The sequence below is a fragment of the Vombatus ursinus genome, unplaced genomic scaffold (genome assembly GCF_900497805.2).
Source record: "Vombatus ursinus unplaced genomic scaffold, bare-nosed wombat genome assembly UNPS02014874.1, whole genome shotgun sequence".
In the NCBI taxonomy this organism is placed as follows: domain Eukaryota; kingdom Metazoa; phylum Chordata; class Mammalia; order Diprotodontia; family Vombatidae; genus Vombatus; species Vombatus ursinus.
In genome coordinates, this window is record NW_020954652.1 from 19,063,132 (window position 1) to 19,090,618 (window position 27,487).

The following is a 27,487-nucleotide window of genomic DNA, read 5'->3' on the forward strand; positions in this document are numbered from 1 at the left end:
CATCAGAACTCCATCTCTTTTCTTTAAAGTTAACTTCTTCACAAGCAATATTTTATTTAAAAAAAAAAGTAAACTACCATCATCATTCTGGGAAGCAACCCCTATGGAAATAAAATCTGTCAGCTCAACTGTGTATACTACAGCCACTATATATTTAAGACTCAGAAAAGAAAGTTCTTGTCACCATCAATCTTTTGAAAGGAAGCAGCACTTATTAATTTAATAGTGGAAAAAAGAGAGAAGGGAGGGGGAAGAAAAGGGAGAGGAGAGGAGAGGAGAGAGGAGGGGAGGAGAGGGGAGGAAAGGGGAGAGAGAGAGAGAGGGTAACAAGGAGAGAGGAAGAGAAAGGAGAGGGAAAAAGGAAAAAGAATGGAAGTACAGAGTTAAGGGAAAGGAAGGAAGAAGGAAAGACCAGGGAGGGAGAGGCGAGGAGATAGAAGTGAGAGAGGGAGACTCCAAATGGATACTTGCAGTAGATATAAAAGGTAACATTGTGAGCAAATTAAAGGAGCAAGTATAATATTACCTTTGTGATCTATGGATACAGGAAGAGTTAACTGACCCAACAAGAGATAGCAAGGATTACATGAAAATAAAATGGATAGCTATGATTACATAAAATTTACAAGTTTTTGCACAAACAATATAAAGTAGTAAAAATTAGGAGGGAAGTAGGCAACTGGGGAAAAATTCTGCAGCAAGTCTCTCTGATAAGAGTCTCATTTCCAAGATATTTATATATTTACTGAGTTATCATTATTCATATAATGTCCCCCAAATATGGGTGTACACTTAAGCTCTCATATGGACCCCATTCTTTCTTCACATTCCATCCTTGGTGACGTCATCAGACTACATGGTTTTAATTATCATCTTTATGCGAATGTCTTTGAGATCCACATAGCCAGCCCAAACCTATCCTCAGCTTCAGTTCCTCCAACACCAATCATCTGGTGGACATTTGAACTAAATGTCCCACTGACACCAGAAACTCAACATATCAAAAATAGAATTTACTGTCGTCCACTGCTCTCCACTTAAAAACAAACAGAAAACCTTCCCATTTCTGTTGAGGGCACCACCATCTTTCCAGTCACCTAGATTTACAACCTCGATGTCATCCTCAACTTCTCCCTCTTTTTCACCCCACGTATCCAATGAGTTACCAAATCTTGTCATTTCTACCACATCTCCTCTTGAAACTATCCTTGGCACTGTCAAATGATTCAACATCAGAAATTGATACCATTTTATCAGTGGAAATGATATTAAAGAAGAGACATGATCATCAGCTTTGTTGCTGCTTCCTAAGGACTATGTGACCTTTCCATCTGACTTGCCACTGAAACTTTCCATATACATTGTTTCCCCCATTAGAACGCGAGGTCCTTGAGAATAGGAAATGGTTTACCTTTCTATTTGTATCCCTAGCAGTTGGCATAGTGTTTTACACATTATAAGTGCTTAATAAATGCTTCATTCATTGACTCGTGTATTCATTCATGCATGCATGCATTCATTCCTCTGATTTCCACTCACACAGACACCATTCTAGCTCAGATCTCTCCCAGACTGTTGTAATGGCCTTCGGACTGGGTCTCTCAGTATCAAGTCTCTCTCCTCCATCCTTCAAAGTGATCTAATGCACAGATTGGACAACGTCACTTCTCTACACATTGAACTACATGGCTCTCTTTTACCTCTAGGATCAAATATAAACCCTTCTTTTATGCATTGAAAGTCCTTTATAATCTAGCCCCAACCTATCTTTCCAGGCTTATTACACATTACAAGTGCATAATACTTATATTTTATGCATGCCATGGCCCAAACAAGGAGGCAGAATTTCTCACTATTCCTCACATGTGACATTCCATCTCCTGCCTCCAAGCTTTTGTACTGGCTATCTATGACACTTGGAATTCCTTCTTTCCTTGCTTCCCCCTTTAGGATCCCAAACTTCTTGCAAGGCTCACCCTGGGGGCCACCTTCTACATGAAACTTTTCCTCACTCCTCCAGCTGTCTTCTGTCCAAAGTCACCATGTATCTATTTTGGTGTATATCTATCCATATCCATGTTTTCCCAAACGAGAGTTGCTGCTTAATGGTAAGGATTATTTCGTGTTTTTATCCTGTGCCAAGGCACAAAGTAGGCACTTTAAAAATGTTTGCTGGGGGCAGCTAGGTGGCACAGTGGATAGAGCACTGCCCCTGCAGTCAGGAGGACCTGAGTTAAAATCTGGCCTCAGACTAAACACTTGACACGTACTAGTTGTGTGACCTTGGGCAAGTCACTTAACCCCAATTGCCTTACCAAAAACAAAACAAAACAGAACAAAAAAAATTGTTTGCTGACTGATTACATGTGGATGAGCCTGTCACTTTAATAATAATGAATTTTATTTCTATTATACATCATTTCTATTACTTTTTAAAAAGAGGAAGATCCTTATGTTGACAGAAATTTTGATGAAAATATAATTAATGGGGAAAAAATTCCACAAAAACAATAGTCAGAAAAAAAAACTTTTAAAAATCTTTTTTCTTAAAGTTAAAATGTATGTATATATTTTTCAATTTTATACATGACAATAAAATGCCATGTCCTTAACTTGGAGTAATGGCCTCATTAAAAAGAATAATCACATTTACTGCTTACCCAAAGCATATAAACCCACAGATTCATTACTCTGTTTAAATTAACATTATAATAAGCATATAGTACAAAGCAGATGCCCATGTATTGAAGAACAGCTGAGCAAATTGTGGTAGATGACTACCAAAGAATAGCAAAAGAAGAGTAATGTCCTTTACCAAATGATAAATATGAAGAATACAAAAAATCATAAGAAGACTTTTATGAGCTGATACAAAATGAAGCAGAACCAGAGAAACAATAGACACACTATTAAAAATATAAATAAAAAGAGCAAAAGCAATACAAAACAGAACATCATGTAATTTCAATGATCAAGCATAGTCCCAAAGAAAGGACAAAATCTGCCTCCCTCCTTTCTTTGCAGGGGTGGGGGGGATTATGGGTGAAGAACACTGCAAATACTATCTGCTCCAGTTGATGTGCTGGTTATTTTTATTGAACTTTTCCCCCTTTTCTCTTTCTATATTTAGATATAATATATTTAGAAGCTAATGGACAAAAAATATCAATAATTTTTAAAGCCAAAAAAAGCATACATTATCTCAGTTTAATTGCAACATTTCATGATATAACTATTTGCCATCATATTTTCATGCTGGCTATGAATATCAACAGGAACTAGTGGTTAAACTGTACATAATTTTAAAGAGTAAATTGGTTCATCTCCTGTTACCTTTTTCTTCTGCTCTTCTGTAGCTTTAATAATTCCTGGGTCTGATTTCCAAGATTTTCCAAAATTGTAGAAAAGTGCAACACTATTGGCAAGGAATGGAAGGTGAATGAATAAAAAGTTGAGATGTGCCTAAAGTTAAGGAATCTAAAGAAATAGACAATAATAACTGAGAGTTCCTTTTTTTTTTCCCTCAAAGGATTCAATTTTCAAAAATCTAGAAAGTTAAAGAGAAAGACTGGTTGAATGACAATCATTGTAACCCTGCAACCTGAAAATCACAATATAATATTACAAAGGCTAAACTAAATTTTTAGCTCATATATTTTGTAAATTTTCGACTAAGCTGTAATAGGTAAGTTAATTCTTTGCATCAATTTAAAGATGCATGTCCCATAAAAAGTGTAAAAGTAAACCACCTGGCTCCTTAACTTCCAAAGACTATATTTCGCCCTAAAGCAGTTAAGCAGCACAGTGGATAGAAGGCTGGACCTATGGTCAGGAAAATCTAAGTTCAAATTCTACCTCAGACCCTTACATGCTGTGAGACAAACTCTATTTGCCTCAGTTTCCTCATCTGTAAAACAGGGATAATCATAGCTTCTACCTCTGAGGGTGCTGTAAAGATAAAATATAAAGTGCTTTACAAACCTTAAAGAATCTTATAAAGGCTAGTTATTGCTATTATTGTTATTATGTTCTAAAAATAAGAACAGCATTCATACTACAACTATTTTAAAATAAACAAAATTTTATTCAACAGTCTTGAAGCATTTCCTAAATGAAATGGCCTAAAATTTCAATAGAGAGTCACAGAAGAAATCTTCTAGCAGGTCTCAGATATTCTTTACAGACAATAACGCCTCTTGTTACATGCTCACATCTAAGATGCACATTTGGCTTTCATTTTTAACTAGAAATATCTATCAGCTTAAAAGATATTTTCATGCTCACTAATATTTACAAAAACCTATTTTTTCACCCAGTTAAAGTATATGGGATATTTATGCATCATTTTACATTTTAAAATAAAAAAAAAAACCCAACCCTATTCATTTAAAAAAAAATTTAAGAATGAAAGTACGGATGTTGGGTTTAACCTTTAATTGGTTAAACATATTCAGATGGAAGCAAAATCACACTGTGAGAGCATTAACATGTTATTGAAACCCAAAACATCTGGAATACTCATAAAAACTATTTCTAAGCTTTTTACATGGGTAGAAGTATTATCTAAGATTTCTGCTCTCAATTTTGTAGTTAGGCATTTTTATGTGTAGACAGTCTTGTATTTTTTGAATGACATTAAGCAAGAAACAAAGTTGTTTTTTAAATAAAAGTCTTAGTTAAGAATACTATCGCATTCACTTGGTACAAATTAAAATACCATTTCTGGATGGAAATCAGTAACTCAAAAGGAAAAGTATTTAAAAACTAGTAAAAGTCTTAAGTTATTTATAGCAATTGCCATATGTGGCTTCCCCAAAAAGTGGCAAGAAAAATGGGAGCAATTAAAAATTGGGGGTAGAGAGGTCTACACTTCATTAGTCTAATAAAAAAATTTTTTTCAAAAAAAAAAATCAATTTTTCATTGATTTCATTAGTGCAAGGGAACTTAAAAGTATGGGTACTCCCTTAACTAATTCAGACTAGCAACTGATCTGCAACTTATAGTCTTAGAGTTGCCTGGGGCATTGAGAGTACCCAGAATCACCTAAATATTATGTGTCAGAGGCAGGACAAGGGCAGCTGTCTATACAAAATGCCATGCCATCTCTGTTATTCAAATATTAAACAGCAATAACTGACATTAATATAAAGCTTTATGGCTTACAAAACACTTTTCTCAATACCAGCCAGTAAAGTACATGGTGCAATTATAATTAATCTTATTTTGCTGATGGGAAAGCTGGGGTAAGTAGAGAGTAAGTCATTTATTCAAAGCTACCCAGTTATTTAATAGTAAGTCAAGGACCAACATAGGCTCTGTGATTCAAAATTCACTGTTAGTCCATTATGGAATAACTGCCACTGATAATTAACACAGATGTATTTATGTTTATATATTTATGAAAATGAAGAGGTGAGCACACTGAACCTCACCTTGGAATATACATAATACAGGTTCTGATTTATTCCTTTAAAGCAGTAGCCTTTTTGTAAAGTACAGTTGACAAGATGGAAGAACAAATGCATAGTATAAAATTGTGATCATCACTATGATAATGTGAGAATGTTTGGTAAACTGATATACATGGGGGTGGTGGTGGTGGTAGTAGTCATTTGTAGTATAGAACAAAAGATGTTATGATTAAACTTTTTCTGGAAGAGAGGATAGACTTGACTTCTAAAAGTCCCATTCGGGTCTAACAACTTAGAATCTATAATTAGTGCCCCCTTTTCATATTTAGTCTAATCGGGGATGATCTGATTATTTATGTGGTTCTGATCTGTATGGGTAGGGTAGAAAAAGCAATAGAAAAGAAGGATGCAACAGAGATTACTTGGGGCAGCTACTGTCCCCTTTTCTTTCTACAGTTTTAAAACCTAATAAATTTCATGCTTCTTTCTAATTTGCTCCTTCTATGGTTTACTTGCAAGCTCTTCCTTACTTCCCTTATGTATATCACCTCCTATTTCCTCACATTACTTTAAAGCTAGGTCACAAGTGGTGTGAATAATGAAGAGGACACATGTATTCAGATTCACACTATTTGAAGTTATAGCTGTGCAAAATATGGTAACTAGTTCTAACTCAATGGAAGGAGTATGTGTGGATACAAATAATGCAATCACTTGCGGGGACTCATCATTCTCGTTAATATACAGGCTATCCTAAGTAACAACAGCACTATGACCAATATATGATATGAAGGCTGGAGACATGCCTATATTACAGTAAAGAAATTCAATGGAACTCTTCCATTTTTACTTAGGGATCGAGAATTTAAAATTCTGTTAATGGTGTGAAATTGCGAGTATTCTCCAAGAAGATCATCGAACATGTATTCAAATATGTAAAAACTACAAAGATTATAAAATGAGTTGTTAAAAAGTCAGTTATATCTGTAGATAGAGATGATTAAAAATTTAGCAAGCATAAATTAGCAATGTATCTAATTCTCCAATTCAATATTCTAAGTTAATAAAGAAATACAAAAATAACAAGTTTGTGACACAACAAAAATGACAGCTACACATTCTTTAGGATACCACAATCTACAAAATGTGTAAAATTTATGTGAGTCTGGGAATAGTGAGGAGAAAATTTTTTGAACAAAAATATCAAGGCCCTCAAAGTTTACATTATATACATTTTACCTAAAATTAAAATATTGATGAGTCTGAATTTTGTTATCTACTTGGCTAACTGGTACACAATCCTTTCCATTCAAATTGACTACAAAAACATTAGCACCAACCTTGGTATAAATTTTAAAGCATACCCCATTGTGTTAAACTTAAAGCAAAAATATAAATGAACAATCACATGAAAGAAAGATGAACTTACCAAGATTTACAAGAGTAGTATGAAAAAGTGTATTTTAATTCCTAAAACCCAGGAATATTCTGTCATGTTTTATAGCCAAATTGTGCTGAATTTCCTGGATCTGGATCTTCTTGCTATCTAACTTCTCTGTATTTAATTGTTCATTATTTTTTCTTCAAAGAAAGGAGAGAAATTCAAGTTCATCTACTTAACCACTATTATTACCAACAATAGTTAACATTTACATAATGCTTGCTATCTGCCAGGCACTGTGCTAAGTACTTTACAAATATTATCTCATTATATCCTAATAAACCCAGGAAAGTAGGTGCTCTTATTATCCCCATTTTACAGTTGAGGAAACTAAGGCAAACAGAAGTTAAATGACTTGCCCAGGGTCACACTGCTAGTAAATGTCTGAGGGCAGATTTGAACTCAGATCTTCCTGACTCCAGGCCCAGCATTGTATGCAACTGTGAGACCACCTAGGTACCACTATTCAACAGTCTCGTAAAAGATTTCATAATAGAGAAAAGTTAAACTTTTGCCTAGAATGACATTTTCATTATTTGCTGATTTAACAGCATTTTTCCTCTTCCCCGATTAGGGCTGAGAAATAATTCATGCACTGGGCAACAAAGAATTATTTTAAGAAGATAAGAACTTTCCCCCTTTCACTACAAAATTCAATGTCCAATTTAGGCAACAGAATGTTATGCCGCAATGAAATACCTCTAGTCTACTGAAGTCACTTCAGAGGTCAGGTCACTACTTAAAAAAGCAAATTTTAAGTAGATGAGGTAATGAAAATAAGCATATCTGTTTTAGTTATACCAAATGTTCCAGCAAGACAATTCTAATGCCTAACGATTCCTTGAGGGGCAGTTTTTATGTCCAAGTATAATACATGACCAGAATGAGGTAGTGAAAACTGCCACATGGAGGAATTTCACCAGGTATCACCTTACTTAAACTACAAAAGCAAAAAAGAGGAACTGTGCTTTGCTGAAATGTAAGCATATAAAGTTGTCTCAAGAGAAGAACTTTAAGTTCTTGTTCCAATTCTTTGCTTCATGCTTCAAAAACAGAATGAGTACAGTTCCCCAAGCCCAAATAAGATGACTGGGTGATTTTGCCAAAAGATCACATCAAAGTAACTATTTCACACACAGAGTACTTGATAACAAATAATGTTTGTAATAGTGATCAATGTCACCACAATTCTAGACCATTAAAAATGTATTTTATAGTTGGATAAGGTGGTACATGCCTGTAATCCCCGATCCTCGGGCAGGCGAAGCCCAGTGAACTGCTTGAACTCAGGAGTTCTGAGCTGAACTAATTCTAGCTCCAACATGGTGATAACTCTGCTCTCTCCCCAGGAGCAGAAGGCTAACAGGCTGCCTGAGGAGGGGGCAAACCACCACAGGGCAGAAACACAATATGTCAAAGGTTCAGTGCTGATCAGCAGGATTGAGCCCAAAAGTGGCTGCTGCACTTCCAGTCCAGGTCAGAAAGAGAGACCCACTCTCAAAATTAAATCAATAGCTAAATAAAATCAACTTTGCATACTTTTCTATAATGAAGTTTTTGAAAAAAATTAGCAAATATTTATGAAATTTGTGATTTTATTAAAATACTGAGTCTAAATTATCTTGCTGATTTTTTAAAAATCCAATTAGAGGTTTCATGAATGATAATGAAGGACATAACAAAGGTCAAAATTCTTGATTGTTCTAATTCCTCTGATGTATGTATTTTTACTTCAATGTGATGAATATTGACAATTACATTTCTCAATATATTGCAACAACAGATAATAAAATCTACCACAAATAAGAGTCGGATCAGTTTTTAGTACATGAAAGTGCCATTCAGCCAGTACCAATCACTAAAAGGGGAAAGACCACATCTTTTCTTTGAATTTGGTAGAACATCAGCATATCCTAGAAAGGATGGTGGTACATAATAAACAAGGTTCAGCTTTAAGGCTTTTCTCTATTACTAACATGCCTGACATTTACACTTCTTCTTACTAATATTTTAAGTAGGGTTTTAGAAGAATTAGTAGCCTAAATAGTGTCCACAAGAAAATGTCAAATCTAGACTTGAAGTCACAAGTCAATGGGGGCTGCCCTTAAATATCTGGGGTCCATTGGGTCTCCTCCAGGTATCATGGAAGCATATCTGGTTCTGAGAACATACTGTGGAGGGATCACAATCACAACTGTAACGTCCTTTAAGCAGCACCCTCTCAGATACGTACAAACTGATGGCAATGCTGACTGACGTCACCAGAACACTACCAGAATGACAAAGGCTTTTACTTGCCATTGTCCTAATTTAGACAGGCTCTGGTTTAAAAAACAAGAAGTAACAACAACTACAATTAGCCAAGTTACAAATAACTTACCAGGCATCTGGCTTAGCTATTTTTTTCTCTCCCCAAGACAGGTGAGGAAGAGGAAAGTTGTGATCCTGTTTTCACTGTACCAGAACGACCTACCCTCTGTAATACATCAGATCAGCACTATCATCTTTGTGTATAAAGGTCATTACAAAACAACATGTTTTAGATCTTTTCTGCCCTTTCTCATTTTCATGAAAATAGGGGCTATTAAAAAAACCTAAAGAACAAATGATTTCATCAATTACTGTATTAGAAACTTAATAATCCTTGGATTCCTTTTAGATTCAGTTCAAGTACCATCTTCTCCAAGAAGGCTTTCCTGGGCCCTCTAGTTGCTAAGGCCTTCCCCTCTAAGGCTACTTTTCATTTACTTGGTATTTATCTTGCACGTACTGATTCATATTTATTGTCACCCCCCCCCCCACCCCTTCCCTTTGAATGTAAGCTCCTTGAGGGCAAGAGCTGTTTTTGTTTTTTCTTTGTAACCCCAGGACTTGGCATATGCCTGGCACATAGTAGGTATTTAATGAATACTTGTTGATTATTACATATGCTTCTAGTTAAACATAGCCTACATAATTAGAGCATGGCATATATATGCCTTTCATAAAGCAAGTCTGGTTCATGTCACAAAGCTAAAGACAGATTGAACAAATTTTTGGGCAAATAAAGGGCCTTATCAGAAGTGGCATGCCAGGGTGGACAGAAGGTCAGTCTTAAAATCAGGAAGACTTGAGCTCAAGGCCTGCTTCTGTCACATTCGAGCTCTGTGATCAAGGCCAGCTCACTTCCTTTCTTGCTTCTCCCAGCAATGCTCTTACAAGATAAGCTAGACATGAGTAGAATGCAGAGAGTCTGCACAGAGAAGAGGTTCTGACACAGGTCTGAACCTCCCCCCCCCAAAAAAGGGGGGGGGACATAACATACAAATCATTAAGTTTCTATTTTCTAGAAGAGAAATGTAATAAAAGTAATCATATTAAAATAATAAAATTATACTTATAAAGTACTTTCAAAGGAAATAAAGGCATTAAGAATTTAAAAGTTGTTCAAAAGCAACTGTTATGGATATATTTCCTACCTAAGTACTTTTTCCTGATAAATTTTTGTTGTTATGGAATTCCATTAACTATATTTTAATTCTATCATTAAATAACTAATGAAAAGTACTGATGCTATCAACTTTTTGACAGAAAGGATATCATTCCAAAACCAGAAGAACCACGTCACATACATCCAGAATTTGGTTGCCAAATATATTCCAAGTGGCAATGCACTGTGCATTGAGTGATCAAAAAATGATCTGTAAAACACAAATTTTATTTAGTTTGAACTTAATATCCCATTATGATAATTTACTTATCTTTGAATAAAATATAAAAATCAGACATACTTGATATACAGTAAACCATTTAACCAGAATCCAAATAACTAGGACTTTTGAAATGGTAATATACAATGATTCTTTCTCTAAAGCCTGTTACTGGTGCCTCACTGTGGCATGCAGGTGACTCTGGGATCCAGATTATGGAAGGGCTTTAAAGTGTAAGCCCAGGACCAGCCTCACCAAATATAATCACTAGACTGGTCACAGAATGATTAATTTTTTCAGCCAATGTAACTTTGAAAAACCATTTACTAAATTACAAAGTGGTTATGATAGAAAACAAACAGCAATTTAAAAAGCACAAATCCTTATAACACACAATAAGTATAATAAGTATAACACACAATGATAAATGATAATCAAGATGACAATTCCATTCTATCCAAGGTCCTATAGCACCTTTGGAACCATCTTTCCAAGCATGTGTAATATTTTTTAATTGTAAGAAAATTGATGCTGTACATAAAAAAAAAAATCACATTTCTTCAACTAGAATAATCAAACCAAAATATTAGATTCCCCAATCACTCTGGATAAACAATTCACTTTTGTGTGCAAATTAATATACCATTGATTATTCACTGAATACTGGTATACACACACACACACACACAAACACACACACACACACACACACACACACACACAATTTTCTGCTACACAGCCAAGAGTGACTTTCAGATTTTACTCTGTGAAAGGTTTGTTTCTCTGTAGAATGTTAGAATTTAGGTACATCACTTCAAGTGGAATGAATCAGTCACTTGAGCATTAACTAAATGTACTTAAAACAGAGTCAAATTAACGCAGCACTTTAGTAAACATGTGTTTGTACACACATATAAAAGTAGGATCATAGGATCACAGATTTAAAGCTAGAAGGGGGAGCCTTAGAGTTCACCCAAGTCCAACCCACTTATCTTTATTGTTTTAGAAACTGAGGCCCAGGTAGGATAAGGGATTTGCCTAAAGTCAGACAGTACTGAGTGGTGGAGCCAGGATATGAATCCCAGCTCTCTGACGCCAAATTTAGTATTCTTTCCACTGTACTACTGCAATCCCAAATCTTTTTTGTAAGACTTAAAAAAACCCACCAACACTAATTTTTCACCTCAGTATTCAACTTTTTTCCATCTCAAATGTACATATTGTTCTCCAATGAAATATCAAAGATGGCCTCTCATATGAAAGAGGTAAAGACTAACTTGTAGAAAAGACCTCAAAAACCTTAGGTGTATTTAAAGTTATTTTTAAAAGGTGAGCTCTTATAGTTGTATTTGATTTGTCTTTGTCTTTCCCATGCATATATTGTTCCTTTAGTGTTTATATCTTGTCCCCATTTCTTACTTTTATCAGAAAAAAGTTAAATGTGCCTTTTTGTGTAAAATTTGCAGACAAAAATGCTTTCATTCCCCGACCACCCTGTTAAAAGAGGTCTGCAGTTGAAGTGACCGTGCTGCTAATAATGTTGAGCTTTCAGTTTTTCACAGCTATTGACCCACTTTTAAGGAAAGGGGTCGCCCTTTGCAGCATTATGGAGTTTAGGGGAACTAGACTGTTCCAGTTACAAACTATCATCAGGTTGAACTCTACGTTGAGAAACCCAGTCAAAATAAAGACACTTTTACTTTCCAAAAAAAAAAAAAAAGCTCTTAATTTAAAATTAATTCCTAATAGGTGCTTAATGACAGTTGCTGGGTGTTAGTACTACAGTCCCAAATAAAAGATCTTATTAAATGATTTTTTTAAAAGTCAAGTAGAAGTCAGCAAACTAGAAGGTACAATGCAACCAGCATGAAATTTGATGTGGAGTCAAGAAGAACTGAATTCAAATTTTATTTCAAACCTCTGCTACCTGTATAACCCCAGGCAAACCACTTAATTTCTATTTCCCTCAGTTTCCTTATTCCTCAAACCCTCAAGGCTGTTGTAAGGATGAAAGGAGGTAATATCTGTAAAGGGCTTTGACCAATCTGACTACTGTTGTTGTTACTGTAACTGTCAATCTCAGGTGCTAGTGATCTGATCATAGTCACCCTTTTGCATGGGCTAAGCAGAGAGTGGGGGTCACTGTCATAATATCTTTCTTTCAACCACTGTAAATGTTACAATTACGGTTCATTTTGAGTTGTTTCTTTTATTAAAATTCAAATTATCAAGCCTGCTCCCTAAACCCCAAATATCCTTGAGGACTAACAAAGTAATCAGCTATTAACCAGCATGCACACCTACAATAATTTGAATCGCTTTACTAGATATCTTCCTCTTCAGATTCTAGCAGGGCACTGAAGGAGGGAAATTTTCTGAGGAGAAGGAAGAGCACAATACAGAGCCACTGAAGCACAGACTTGGACGGGATATCGAAGTGAAAGGCAATGGGCAATTGACTCCTAAGAGAGTCCATATGAGCCCCCTTCGTTAAAGAGGGCAGAAGAATGGGGAAAGCAGACAGGGGAGCAGGACAAGAGATAAGAGACACGTGTCTGCCTTTACTATTTTGCCTAGGGCCAGTGCTTTCACCAATTTTTTTTCCCCAAAATGTGACTGGAGAACCTGGTACCAAATAGGCAAACACGGCTCCACTTTAAGCTCTAAAAGGGCATATCTTTATTTGTGAAAAATGAGGAATTTATCTGTGTTATAAAAATGGATAACCAATTACTTTGTACTAAAGAAATCCAATTAAAACAGGCCAAACTCTAAACTCTTTTCAACTGCAATGTTCCAAATCTTATACATGCATGTGTGTATGTACGTGTATATATGTATGTTTATTTATGTATAGATATGTACATATATTCAATACCAAAGCGTGTGGGTGAATGTGTGTGTACATATGTGCTTGTGGGGAGTATATAAAAGCACAGATATTTATATATGCATATGTATAAGTATATACATATATACATACACACATACACATGCACACAATTTGGCATTAAGTATGAATGTGGTCTTCTCACTCACTGACAAAAACTTCCTTGTTAATACGTGTAAGGCTGTAGAAAGCAAGCACACTGATGAGACCACTGATGACAGAAGTATTAAAACATCCAAAAATAAAATACTGCTTAAAATATTACAGAAAATATGTTTGTTTAATCAAAGCTTTTTAAATTGTTTTTTTAATTTTTTCTAAATAATGGAAAGACACTTTTTTAAAAAATGACTTTTTTCCTGAGAGAAAATTAATATCCTTTCATTTATAGCTATATTACATAGTTTAAAACAACACTTACTTTGAAAGAAACTGGACCATAGCCCAAACACCACCATACATTAGCCCTTTAATGAGCCAAGAATCAATATCTAGGTCTGCTATAAACCCAACCAGCCATATAACTAGGAAAGGAGTTCCTAGCATTACCTTCTGCCGAAATTCCTGCACAGAAACAAATATGTGTTATCAATTTTTGCATTTTTATGTACATTTAGTGTTGGCACATTAATACCTGACAAAAAGAAAAGCAAAACTTGTGTATCAAAGAGGTGATGAACAGGGAAGAAAAATGTTGTTCTTTGGGTTTGGTTTTTTTTTTTTTGTCTCCTGAAGCATGCTCTGGGATACCAGCATTATGTCAAATAGTTCATTTCTAACAAAAGAAAAATGATAGGATCATAAATTGGGAACTCGAAGGGATCTTTGAAGATGTCAAGTCCAACCCTCTCATTTTATAAGTAAGGAAAGTGAGGCATGGAGAGGTTAAATAATTTAGCCAGGGTCACATAGCTAGTAAGTATCTGAGGCAGTCTTCCTGACTCCACCTCCAGCCCCCTACCCACTAAACAATACTACCTCTCAGAAGAGCAGGGGGTTTCAGAGGGGGCATAGGAATTGCTTCCATTCCTTTCTGGTAATGGAGAGAATCTGACAGACACAGATAAACTTAAAGATACAGCAACATAAACTACGCTTTTATTTTTAAATAACACATCTGGACGTTAAACAGCAGACAATTTTAAAGCAGTCAAAATCTGAAGAGACCTTGGAGGTCATCTAGTTCCACCTTCTGCTGCTGTCTTTTAGCTTTAGTTTTCCAATTTCTGTTGGACTACTCCCAATGATAAGGAACTAATTAATTACTGAATGAAGTGGCCTCTTCTACCGTTGGATGGCTCCAGACATAAAGTGTTTCCCTATCACTTTCACCTACTGAGCATCCCTGCTGATCATGCTGCCTTCTGGAGAAACACAAAGGAAGTCTAACCTCTCTTCCAAATGGGAAACAATCCTTGAAATATCTGAAGACTGCAATCACCTCTCCCTTCCCTCTCCTCCAGGATTAAACAAATATCTTTAATTCCTTTTATGATGGGGTCTCCAAAATCCATTAACTTTCTTAACAGCTGCATCACACTACTGGCCCATGCTGAGTTTACTGTCACCTAAAACTCCAAGGTCTTTTCCACATGATATCCTAGTAAGTCAAGTTCCTCCTATAAGCTTTCATTTCTTAAAAAATATTCCTAACTTTACATTTTATTTATCACCTAGAAAACCATTTAATAATGATCACATGAACTATATTTCACCATCTTGTTCGTAAAGATATTATGACAGTCAACCCCCTTGCTAAAAATCAAAACGTGCTGCGTCTCTGACACCTTCCTGTCTACCTATTAACTCCAAAATCCAATGATCATATGCCAGTCACCTACTGTGTGGATAACAATGTCCGAGGTGTTGGCAGAAATAAGTGTTTAAATAAAGATATGACCGCTCCCATGGAGCTCAGTATCTCTGGAGGAATCACACACACAGATAAAATATTATGCAATTTTACATACGTGTTTTAATGGGTGCAAAATAAAAGTGCTATGTGAGGTATTGGGGGAAGGCCACTACCCACAAAAATGGAAAAGAAGAAATCAGAAGGAGTTCAATGGAGAATGAAACATTTGAGGTTGGCTAGGAATTTAAGAGGTAGACAGAAAATCACATGAACAAAAGCATGGCAGTAGAAAGGCACAGAATTTATTCAGAGGATAGAGAGTAGTTCAATTTGGATGGAGAGTAGTAGTAAATAAAGACGTAAAGATAGGGTTGCATCTGATTTTGGAGGGCTCTGAATTCCAGACAAAGGAGTCTTAACACAATTACTTGGTAGACCATAAGGAACCACTTGTATATTTGAGAACAGAAGAATGACATGACCAAATTTAGGCACAAGATAGTTTGGCAGTGGTATAAAGCATGAATTGGGAAAGGCAAGACTTCTGCCATCCAAAATATACCAAGAAACACGGAAAACTGTAAGTTTAATTTAAGTCTCTAAGCAGGTGGTAAGTAAGCCCCATGCTAGTATGGCAGCAAGAAGAACAGAAACCAGTGGATGAATGTGAGAGATGTTGCACAGGCAGGATCAAAAGGACTTGGTAACGGATTGGATGCAAATGGCAAAGGAGAGAGGCTGATCAAAAATAACAGAAAGTTTTCTAATGTAGAAGTCTGGGAGGTACCAGTAACATAAATAATGAAAACAAAAAGAAGATCTTGTTTAGTGAGAGAAAGATATTACGCTTGGTTTTGGACATGCTGAGTCTGAGGTAAAAAGAGCCCAGCCAGACAGAAATAGCCAGTCAGCTGTTAGAGATACAAGTCTGCAACTAAGAAGAGAGGTCAGGGCTGGAAACACACACCTGGGAGTTACATGTAGGCAGGTGATAGTTAGAGCTGTGAGTACGAATGAGGTTTCTGAAAGAACAAGTTAAGAGAAGGAAGGTTCAGTAGTGAATTTAGGGAAATTTTTACTGTAAGAAGATGGGGAAGAATGTAAATGTTAAAAGGGTATACAAAGCATTAAACAAACCAGTTCCCATATCTGCCCTATATTCCATCCAAACTAGATAACTTAAAATAATTTCAACTGCATTATATTTTTCTACATACATGGCTTTGCTCATGCCATTTCATTAGTTTAGAATGGCTTTCATCATATAACCACAAATTTAGCTATAATTGCTGCTACAATAATAAATTTATGACCTAATGAAACATTTTGAATTTATAACATGGTTTTAAATTTTATTATACAACAGGATTTTCATGTTAAAATAACAATGCAGGGGCACCTAGGTGGCACAGTGGATAGAGTACCAGCCCTGAAGTCGGGAGGACCTGAGTTCAAATCCGGCCTCAGACCAAACACTTGACACTTGCTAGCTGTGTGACCCTAGGCAAATCACTTCACCCCAATTGCCTTTAAAAAAAAAAAAAAAGGAAAAAAAACAATGCAAAAAAACCATTTAAAAGAAATAAAAGCACAAAGACTACCGGGCTTCCTCAGAACAATATTGTTATTAAGAAAAAACATTTACTAAATGTTAACCTAGAGTGGCAGTTAAAACTGCCCTGTTTACTTTAAAAGTTTAATTGATGTCTCTTGTTATTTCCTAATTTCCCCCACCCCAATGAACCCTTCCCTTATAACAAAGGAAAAACTGTCTAATCTACTCAGTGAACAGTTTAGGTTGTTGAAGGAAGGAGGCATCATGAAAATATTCCCTTATTTGAGGGACAGGTGGTATAAAGAGAGTTACAGACAACTTGGCAATAAACATAACATCACTATATGGTATTTTATGATTCAATTTAAGGTATCAAGGCCTCAGTAATAAGAATATCTGGGCTGCAATACAGAGTAAATCAATAGAGGAAAATGCTAAAGATTACCCAAAAAGTCTTTAAAACTAAGTCTTAGACTAAGAAGAATACAAAAGGCCTAGGGGAAATAATATAATGGTAATACAGAATTGAGAGAAGTCAGTTACTCATATTCAACTTTGCTTTTGTCTTCTCCAGCAAGAATAATGTCCTTTGTAAATAAAAAGAGTAGTCCAAATACCACAAGAAAACACTGAAGACTAAGATAAGTAAAATAAAAAGCTAGTTAGATGACATCTAGACACTTTACTTAAAGTCTCCAAGCCCAAATTTCAGTGTCAAAAGAAATGACAAATGTGTTCCACAGAAGCACTTTCAGTAAAAGAAATCAGAAAACAAAAGCCCCAAGAAACTGGAGCTAAGCAAATGTTTTCTTAGTTTTCTAAAGGAGAGATTCCAGAAACTATAGATTAGTAGGCCTGTAGTGGATTTCCAGCAAAATTTCAGTAGAGAATATTTAAAAAGATTGTGAGCATTTGAGAGAGATTATGAGAATACAGTTATCAGTAACAGGCAATAGGAGTTCACTAAGGAAAAATCATTCCAAATTAATTTCATTTTCTTTATTGTGCTGTTTGATTAGTACAAATGAAGAATGCAATAGATATAGTACAACTACATTTCAGTAAGAAATCTGATGAATTCTATCACAACAGCATTGTGGATAAGATGATAGGCTGGATGGTCATACAGTCTGGAGCAACTTTATCAAGAGTGTTGATAAAAAGATTGGTAACAACCAAAAGGTATATCTCTAAATGGAATGACACAAACTTGTCCTATTGAATACTTTTATTGACAACTTGAAATAAAACAAAAAATGCATGCTTATCAGATTGCAGAAGGCATAAAATCAGGAGGGATAAAATCATCTAATGTAACATAGAAAGAAATCAAGATTCAAATTTATCTTGACAGAGTAGAATGAAGGCCTGAAGTATGTAATATTAAATTTACCAGGAAAAAAAGGTAAACTGTAGTTAGGTTAATAAGAATCAACTACAGAAGTATACAGTGAGAGAGCCCCAACTTGGTGTCAGTTCATGTAAAAAAGATATGGGCAAATTTTAGTCAACTTGTTTCATAACTATCAACAGAGTTATTTGGCTCCAGAAAAATATCTCATGCTATATAAAGATATGCTGGGGGAAAAAAGTGAAATCCTACTTAAGGGCACAGACTACTTTGTTTTTATATCCACAGCATCTAGCCCAATGCTTGGCACGTGGCAGGCACTTAATAAATGCTTTTACATTCCTCTGTGCTGCTCAGATCCTATCTACAATTATTGTGTCCAATTCTGGCCATCACATCTTAAGGAAAACATTGACAAATAAAAATATATCTAGAGGAGTCACATCATTAGAAATGTACAGTTCATTTGGCAATAGAATGTTGGACGCAATGGATGAAGGAGAAGTTGTGGGAGTATAGAAAGATTACTTAAGAGACTACTCTTATAGCACAGATGAAAGGGAACAGGGGCCTAAACTAGTAGCAGGAGGAAATCTCCACTTTACAGAGAAAGGATGACAAGACAGAGATTTTTAAAGAATAGTATTAGCAACTGATTGGAAAATAGGAAAAGAATCACAAATGATTCCAAATCAAATTTAATTGATAACTATACTTTGCTATAATTTATGGTATGCAAGCAGCCATTCAGGAACTGCTATCCTGGATTTAATGATTTGTTAACTTATTTCAAAAAACTGTCGAATTTAAGCTACTTTTATTTTGGAATAAACTGGTTTGTTATTTAAGCCATGTAAAATAATTGCCACATAAAAAAAAAAGCCCAAAGATTTTCCAGTTTTACTGGATATTATTCCTTCCAGGCTGATATTACTCAAGGATTCAGTTAAAAGGCTAGTTTCTGGCCAAGAAGTTCTGAAATTCTAGAAATGTAAAACTTTATTGAGGACTATACTCTGGAGCCTTGTACCTCGGAGCTATTCATTCTATTACACTCATGAAATGCCCTCCACCTCTCTCTTGGACATATTCAAACATGACCCATCCTTCATAAACCAGATGACACTGCACCTCCTCTACAATGCCTTCCCTGTTGACCCCCACATTAAAGTGATATCTTCCTCCTTTGGACTTTAAGAGCTAGAGAGGAGTGGATTACTGCAATGCTTCTTTCTAACTCTAAGATTCTGTGATTCTTCTCAATCATTGTCTGAAAAATTCATTTGGAAATTAATCATGAATTTCCTGCCTTGTGACAGCTCTTCTACTATTGTTTTGAACTATGTGATTAGGTTATCATTATTTAATTTTTCCCTGTTGCTTTAATATATACAACCTAAGAAGGAGAAGTGCATCAGGACAGATGTAGCTTTGAAGAGACATTTTCAGGCACTGAACTTCTCAAAGATCATCTACTAAAGAGAGACTGTCAGAGAAGAGAATGCTCACAATGATGGTCTCATAGATCCCTTGAGAATTAGAGAAAGTATTTTTCATGTGTTTACACTTTGTTTCTCTCCAATCTGAACATAAAGTCCTTGAGGGCAGGAAGCATAAATGATACTCTCTGTATCAGCTTGTGTACCTAGAATAGTGCTTTGCACAGAACAAATACTTACTGAGTTAATTTTGATTTTTTCAGAATCACTGAGAGGCAGCTTGGCCCAGTGAATCTGTGCACAGGACTTTGGAGTCAGGAGAACTGAATTTGAATTCTGAGACATTTAATAAGTGGCTGAGGATATGAAACTTAATTAACTTCTGAAGGTCTCTCTCTTTATCCACAAAAGAGATCAAGAGTAACTGTACTACTCAGCTAACAGGGATTTTGTGAGTGAAGTTATTTACAAGCACTGAATTTCAATGTAAATGTGAGTTACTATGATTAGAATTTTAAAGGGCCTCAAAAATAATATAGTCCAACCAGTCCTACAAGATGGAACGATCTCTTGTGAAGGGGCAGCTAGATGGTACAGTGGATAGTCAGGAAGGGCCTGGAGTCAGGAAGACCTGAGTTCAAATCCTGTGTCAGATACTAGCTGTGCGACCCTAGGCAAGTCACTTAACCTCTGTTTGCCTCACTTTTTCTATCTGTAAAATGGAGGTAATAATAGCACCAGCCTCACAGGGTGGTTGTGAGGATTAAACCACAGAATAATTGTAAAGTGTCTGGCAAAGTGCCTGACACATAGTAGGCACTACGTAGATTTCTGCAGCTTCGTTTTTTTACATTACAGATTACTATCATGCAACGCAGCCAACTTTTATATAACTAAAAATCTAAATTTCAATTACAACGGTGCTGCAATTTTCAATATCAATTAATCAGCAAAATCCTGTTATTAGGGCGGAAGAGAAAGGAGCTAAAAGAAGACAACAAAGGTAAAGGACTGAAAAGAATTACAATTTTTTGTAGTTCACCACGGAAGTAGCACCTATAGATAGTTAGGAAGGATTGTCTTATCTCTACAACATCCCAAGATCAACTGAATCAATTAATCAACTTTTATTAATAGCTTACTGAATTTCAGAAAATGAAACAAAACAAAGCTGATGAGCTTCTTGATCATTATCAAGTCAGTCAACAAAAAACCTGTCCTACAAAGCTTTGCTAGGCACCCTAATTCATTTTAATGTTAGGATTTAAAAATGGATCATTCTTGTATTAGAAATAAAGGATAATGAATCTTAAATTAAAAAAGGAAAGGCTAACAAACATACAGTAATGAGTTTTACCTTATCAGCCTTTAGCTTTTTGAGGAAAGATGGATTGTCATACCCTTTTGCCTGTCTTGCCTCTTGTAAATGATTGATCATCCAAACATTTTTTCTTTGTTTTGCCAAATCAAGTGGTGATTCTCCCTGATGGATGACAGAAATAGAACTTCACATTAGGAATAAAAAGTAGCATTTATTACTTTCCATCCTATCCATAAATAGAGAAAACAAAGTTATATGTTTCAGTATCACTTTAAATCTTACTCTGACATCAGATACAATAGTTATTTTGGTTAGATTTTAAATTATTTCATTAATATAAGATATTTATTATCAATTCTTTCCTAAGAATAACAAGAAAAACGTATTCAAAACTCAATAATTAATCTACAAAATTCCATCCTTGATCACATTCTGAATTAGTGTGCAAATCAAAAAGTAGGTATATTAACACTTGCTGGATCACTGGTATTTTAATCTACGTTTATTCCCCATTTATGTCACAATCTTGAAGGAGGTCATGAGAAGGAACAACTGCTACAAAACAACGTTCTGTTATAATAAACCTCTCTCAATTTCATCACAGTGATACCAAGAGCTCTATGAAGAAACTGAAGAAGAAAAAGAACAGAGAAATAACACTATGAGTCAATTCCTAACTCATCTTACCATAGGTTGGGTTGGCATTCTTGACCTAGAACAAATCCCTTTGTCCCTCTAGAAACGTCCATAATTCTGATTTTACCCTGACACATGAAGAACTCTACAGCGATAAAGTGCAAAGGAAATGAGAAAACAAGTCATCATTCCAATTTCAATTGTACTATCTCTTTTAACCTTTCCTACCAAAGCACTTCTTTTTATAAAATACTTAGAGGCTTGAAGGAGTCAAAATTTCCCACTTAAATTTCTTCAAATACAGAAAGAAAATTTTTAAAGTCCCTTCTCATAGATTCCTATTCCCTCAAGAAAACTACTGTGATTGTCTTTCAAAAATCAAAGGGAAAAACATTAAAATTATATGTAACTCTAAGGGCCTTTTACTAACTTTTTATGGAACTTTTATTTTTGTGAGGGATGGAACCTAATTTTTTTAAAGGCTCCCCATAATACAAGAAAAAACCTTTTAATTTAAAAAAAAAGGTGTCACAACACAATAGGGTACAGGCTAATCTAGCTCAATCCTCTACAAATACAAGTTGGTCCTTAATTTGAAATACCTTACCTATTCAAAAAATACTAAATTTAACACCAGCTAATTAATCCAAACTATAAAGATTACCTGTGTAAAAGCAATCCCTTTGGGGGAACAACTCCCAGAGAATATCCTGCAGTTGCCTCGGGGTCCAGCTGAGCATCCCTTCCACTAGAGGGCCATGTGACACCTAAGGATTGCCTAGATAAAAAAATTGATGGAGCTTTAAGAAATCTTTCAACTAATCTTCTAATTATCTGACTATTTTAGTGTATTCTTTATATTCTGCTGGAAGTATGAATAAACAACTGAATAATGTTGATAGTTATATTGAAACCAGGGATCTGAATTCATGTATACAGCTAATCACTCCATGCATCAGCAGGAAAAAAAAATAATTGACATGGAGGTTATATAATATTATACAACTAGTGGTAGAAAATATCCTTTTGATAGTTTTGGCCTGACAAACATTGTGACTAAGCTAGTGGATCACTTGAACTTTGGCTTAAGGTTGAATTTCATTCTCAAACCAAGGGAAAATTCTCCTTTGGTGAACTTCCAGGTCAGGAACTTAAAATGTAAAGGAAACTTTTCTGAAAATGGTTTCTTATTTCACCCCAAGAAACCACATCAAGATTTGATCATAATATTAACAGAGCTAGATCAGTAATTTTTTATAATTAAAAAAAAATTTTATTTCTTAAAAAGGTAGTATATATAATGAAAAGCTCCTAAATGAAAATTTAAAAAAATCACAACAAAAGCAAAAATCCTATAAATTAATTCATAGGGTTGAATTACTTAGGGGAGAATATGTTTTTCTACAATTTCTAAAATGTTAAGATGGTGGAGTAAAAGCAGTGACTTGCTTGAGCTCTCCCCCAAACCCTGTAAAAATGGCTCTAAAATTTCTAAAATGAAACCAAGCCATATAGTGGGATCCCACATGCTGAGATTACAGTATAGATCACATGATGTTTTGTATTTCATTAAAGCTAAGAATTTAACCTATCCTAAATAATCATTTGAGAATTATATAACTGCTGTAATCTGAAATACTCAAACTAAACACTAAAATTTTAAAACAACTACCTTAAACCAGTACTACGAACAAGCTATCTACTCAATGCTAACAGCCTTCAAAATATTATTTCCAATGAGATGATATGTGTAAAATGCTTAGCACAATGCCTGGCACATAATAAAAGTTTGTTTCCTCTTTATTTTGATATAGAAATCTGCTATTTGTACTTTCTACCATTATTTTGTCTTCTCACAAATACTGAAGAAAAGCTATCAATTCTTTACATGTCATTGATTATTTACAGGAAAATCTCTTTATGCAACTGGAAAAGAGACAGAAATTTTCATGACTTAAGCTCTATTTTACTTGGAAATACTATAAAAAGAACACTGACATTTATATCCATATAGAAGCAAAAAAATCATTAAAGTGATATCTTGATAATTCTGAGGAAGATATAAAGAGCAGGGGATAGAAGGGAAGACACCAGGTTCGGATCCTGGCTCTCTGGACAAGTTGCTTCCTTTCTTAGGGTCTCAGTTTCATCATCTGTAGATAAGAGGGCTGAACTAGATGATCTTAAAAATGCCTCCTAACTGTAATGGTTTATGAATCTATGAACTTAGATTCATTAAAATCATTTCTATAAGAAAAACAGTCTTAAAATACGTCTTACAATAATTCAAGGTTATCAATCAAAATCTTTGTAACTTAAAAACTTAGGTGGCAGCATCCCTCAACTAAGACTTACTTTATATAGAGCCAAATAATTTCCCTGTGTTGCCATCCTAACTCTTCTAAGACCTACATTGAAAAAAAAAAGATTAATAATTCTAAATTCTTAAGAGACAGATACCTCCCTCTAAAGTCAGCAGGATTCCTTTGATTAATAGATATTTCTAATTAACTGAAATTAAAAATATGTGATTTACAATGAGTCATGTCAGAAATGGCAGCTTCCAGGTGGAAACACCAAAATCTTATACTGGTGATGTGCAGAAAGGGATAGAAATTGTAACAAAAAAAAAAAATCAACTTTTTCTCTCCAACATAAAGTAAGGAACAGGAAAATCTACACCAAAGAATTTTTCCTCCAAAGGTTTGGAGGTGCCTTAGTATTTCAAGCTTTCAGAAAATAATGCAACACTAAGGCAGGCCTACTAAATGGCATCAGCTAAATAATGGTATAAAATATTGTCTTCATTCAGTATAGACCCTGAAGAGAGTATAGTATGGGAAATTGGCATAACTGAACTAAGAGGGAGATTAGAAGTGTGTCACTTTTTAGGTTACAGTACTTTCACTAGTATAGAATAATCAGAATAATAAATTACCTGAGGGTAGAGACACTTTTAATTTTATCTTTTTATCCCCAGTGTCTTGCCAAGCAAATAGTAAACTCTAATTGTGGTGTTAAATGGTAACACTTAATTAAAACACTACTTTTGAAAGGTGTGTAGAACATGGATGGTAAGAATCAAAAGTGTTGGAAATATATGTAAACTACGTTACTCCAGTTTGTTAAAGCTCTATTTTAAATGTAACTTGAAAATTGAATATATAGGCCTTTCATAAAAAGGTATGTTCAAGAATATATAAGTGATGTTTTATTTATGCTATATCACACTATTTTTTCTCCATTCTTGCTTCTCTCATCTGCTAAAATGTATCCCCAAAAGTTGACAAACAGAATGAAGAAATTGACCAAATGTCCATCACTTAACATTCCGGTTCTAACACGTCTGTAGAAAAGTTCTACAGCTTTATAGACATCTATCTATGAAAAATGCCTAGAAAATTATTGGGAGTTTGAATTTTAAAACTGAATAATAATTCTTCTGCTTTACTACAACTGAATTACAGTCAATATGCCTGTTGTGTGCAAATCTAAATATTTTCACTTTGTGTTGTAATGAGATCTGGCTAGTGTCCAACCTTATTTTCCACTTATTTACATAAAATTTTAAAATACATTCATGGGGAGAGGCAGAGCCAAGATGGGGGAGGGAAAGAGGTGACTTGTTTGAGCTCTCCCCCCAAACCCTTCCAAATACCTATAAAAAATGGCTCTAAACAAATTCTAAAGCAGCAGAACCCACAAAAAGACAGAGTGAAACAAATTTCCAGCCAAAGACAGCCTGGATGGTTGATCGGAAAGGTATATCGTGCTGGGCGGGGAGAGGAGCTCAGTTCCAAAGGCCACAGCAACACTGGAACAAGCCTCAGAGTGCTGAATCGCGGGCAACTGTGGTGGTTTCCAGACTTCTCAACCCAGGAACACCAAAGACAACTTAGAAGGTCAGTGAGAAAAGTCTGTGACTGCAGTGAGAGAACGAGCTAGGTCTCAGCCAAAAGTCCTGAGCACGGCCCGGGGCTGCGGCTATTTCCTGAGCTTCCAACCTACAGACTGAGGGGGAATGGAGTGGCTCATCAGAGAGGGATTGCAGGGATCTCTTTGCCAGTGCTGAGGCAGGAATCTCTTGCTTTACAGGTGCTTGGATCTGGGTCACAGTTCTGAGGGGCAGTCCTGGGGAGAGGAGGAGCGCTGGTGTGGTGGAGCTTGTAGTGGCTGTGGAGAGGAAACCCTCCTCACAGTTCCAAGACAGGAAAGAGTACTCATGGACCAGAGCAGAAAAGAGTGCCTAGGTCACTAACAGAGCAGAACACAGGCCAGGAAAGGAGTAAACACCTCGCCTTTAACATACCACCTTGGAAGAACTGAAAATTTTCAGGTCCCTAGAAGTATCTCTGAAAACAGCTATACAAACCCCCGAAGCCTGGGACAGTACATTCTCCACATTGGAAACAGACTTTTACCTTAACAAAGAGTTTAAAACTCAAGTAATTGGCCGGGATCATGAGTAAGCAGCGCAAAAAGAGTCAGACTATATTATCTTACTTTGGTGACAAAGAAGATCAAAACATACAACCAGAAGAAAACAACAAAGCCAAAGCTCCTACATCCAAAGCCTCCAAGAAGAATATGAATCAGTCCCAGGCCTTGGAAGAGCTCAAAAGGAATTTTGAGAAGCAAGTAAGAGAAGCAGAGGAAAAACTGGGAAGAGAAATGAGAGTGATGCAAGAAAATCATGAAAAACAAGCCAACAGCTTGCTAAAGGAGACCCAAAAAAAAATACTGAAGAAAATAACACCTTAAAAAATAGCGTAACCCAAATGGCAAAAGAGGTCCAAAAAGCCAATGAGGAGAAGAATGCCCTAAAAAGCAAAATTGGACAAATGGAAAAGGAAGTCCAAAAGCTTACTGAAGAAAATACTTCCTTAAAAATTAGAATAGAGCAATTGGAAGCTAGTGACTTTATGAGAAATCAAGACACTGTAAAAACAAATTCAAAAGAATGAAAAATTAGAAAACAATGTGAAATATCTCATTGGAAAAACAACTGATCTGGAAAATAGACCCAGGAAAGAGAATTTAAAAATTATTGGACTAGCTGAAAGCCATGATCAAAAAAAAAGCCTAGACATCATCTTTCAAGAAATTATCCAGGAAAACTGCCCTGATATTTTAGAACCAGAGAGCAAAACAGAAATTGAAAGAATCCATCGATCACCGCCTGAAAGAGATCCCCAAAGGAAAACTCCTAGGAATATTGTAGCCAAATTCCAGAGTTCCCAGGTCAAGGAGAAAATATTGCAAGCAGCCAGAAAGAAACAATTCAAGTATTGTGGAAACACAATCAGGATAAGACAAGATTTAGCTGCTTCTGCATTAAGGGACCGCAGGGCCTGGGATATAATATTCCGGAGGGCAAAGGAGATAGGATTACAACCAAGAATCACCTACCCAGCAAAACTGAGTATAATCCTTCGGGGGAAAAAATGGTCATTCAGTGAAATAGAGGACTTTCAAGCATTTTTGATGACAAGACCAAAGCTGAATAGAAAATTTGATTTTCAAATACAAGACTCAAGTGGAACATGAAGAGGTAAACAGGAAAGAGAAAATCATAAGAGACTTACTATGGTTGAACTGTTTACATTCCTGTATGGAAAGATGATATTTGTAACTTATGACACCTTTGTCAGTATTAGGGTAGTTGGAGGGGAAAAATTATATGTACGTATATATAGATATAGATAGATAGATAGATAGATAGATAGATAGATAGATAGATAGATAGATAGATAGATAGAGGGCACAGGGTGAGTTGAAAATGAAGGGGTCATATCTGGAGAATAAAATTAAGGGGTGAGAGAGGAATATACTAGGAGAAGGAGAAAGGGAAAGGTAGAATGGGGTAAATTATCCTACAAAAAAAAAAACAGAAAAGAA

General features: G+C 35.4%; 1 protein-coding gene across 4 annotated transcripts in view; it reads right to left on the bottom strand.

The window, feature by feature from the left end:
* Positions 1-27,487, bottom strand: part of ZDHHC17 (zinc finger DHHC-type containing 17) — a 111,568-nt gene that overhangs the window by 20,361 nt on the left and 63,720 nt on the right. For 3 of the 4 annotated variants that reach the window (XM_027842523.1, XM_027842524.1, XM_027842522.1), the window contains 4 exons: positions 20,990-21,115; positions 13,854-13,996; positions 10,433-10,533; positions 3,334-3,458 (listed from right to left, as the gene is read on the bottom strand). In XM_027842523.1, coding sequence (XP_027698324.1) covers positions 3,334-3,458; positions 10,433-10,533; positions 13,854-13,996; positions 20,990-21,115 — 495 coding nt within the window. The remainder of the gene's footprint in view (positions 1-3,333; positions 3,459-10,432; positions 10,534-13,853; positions 13,997-20,989; positions 21,116-27,487) is intronic. The other variant, XM_027842525.1, reaches the window with a different exon arrangement.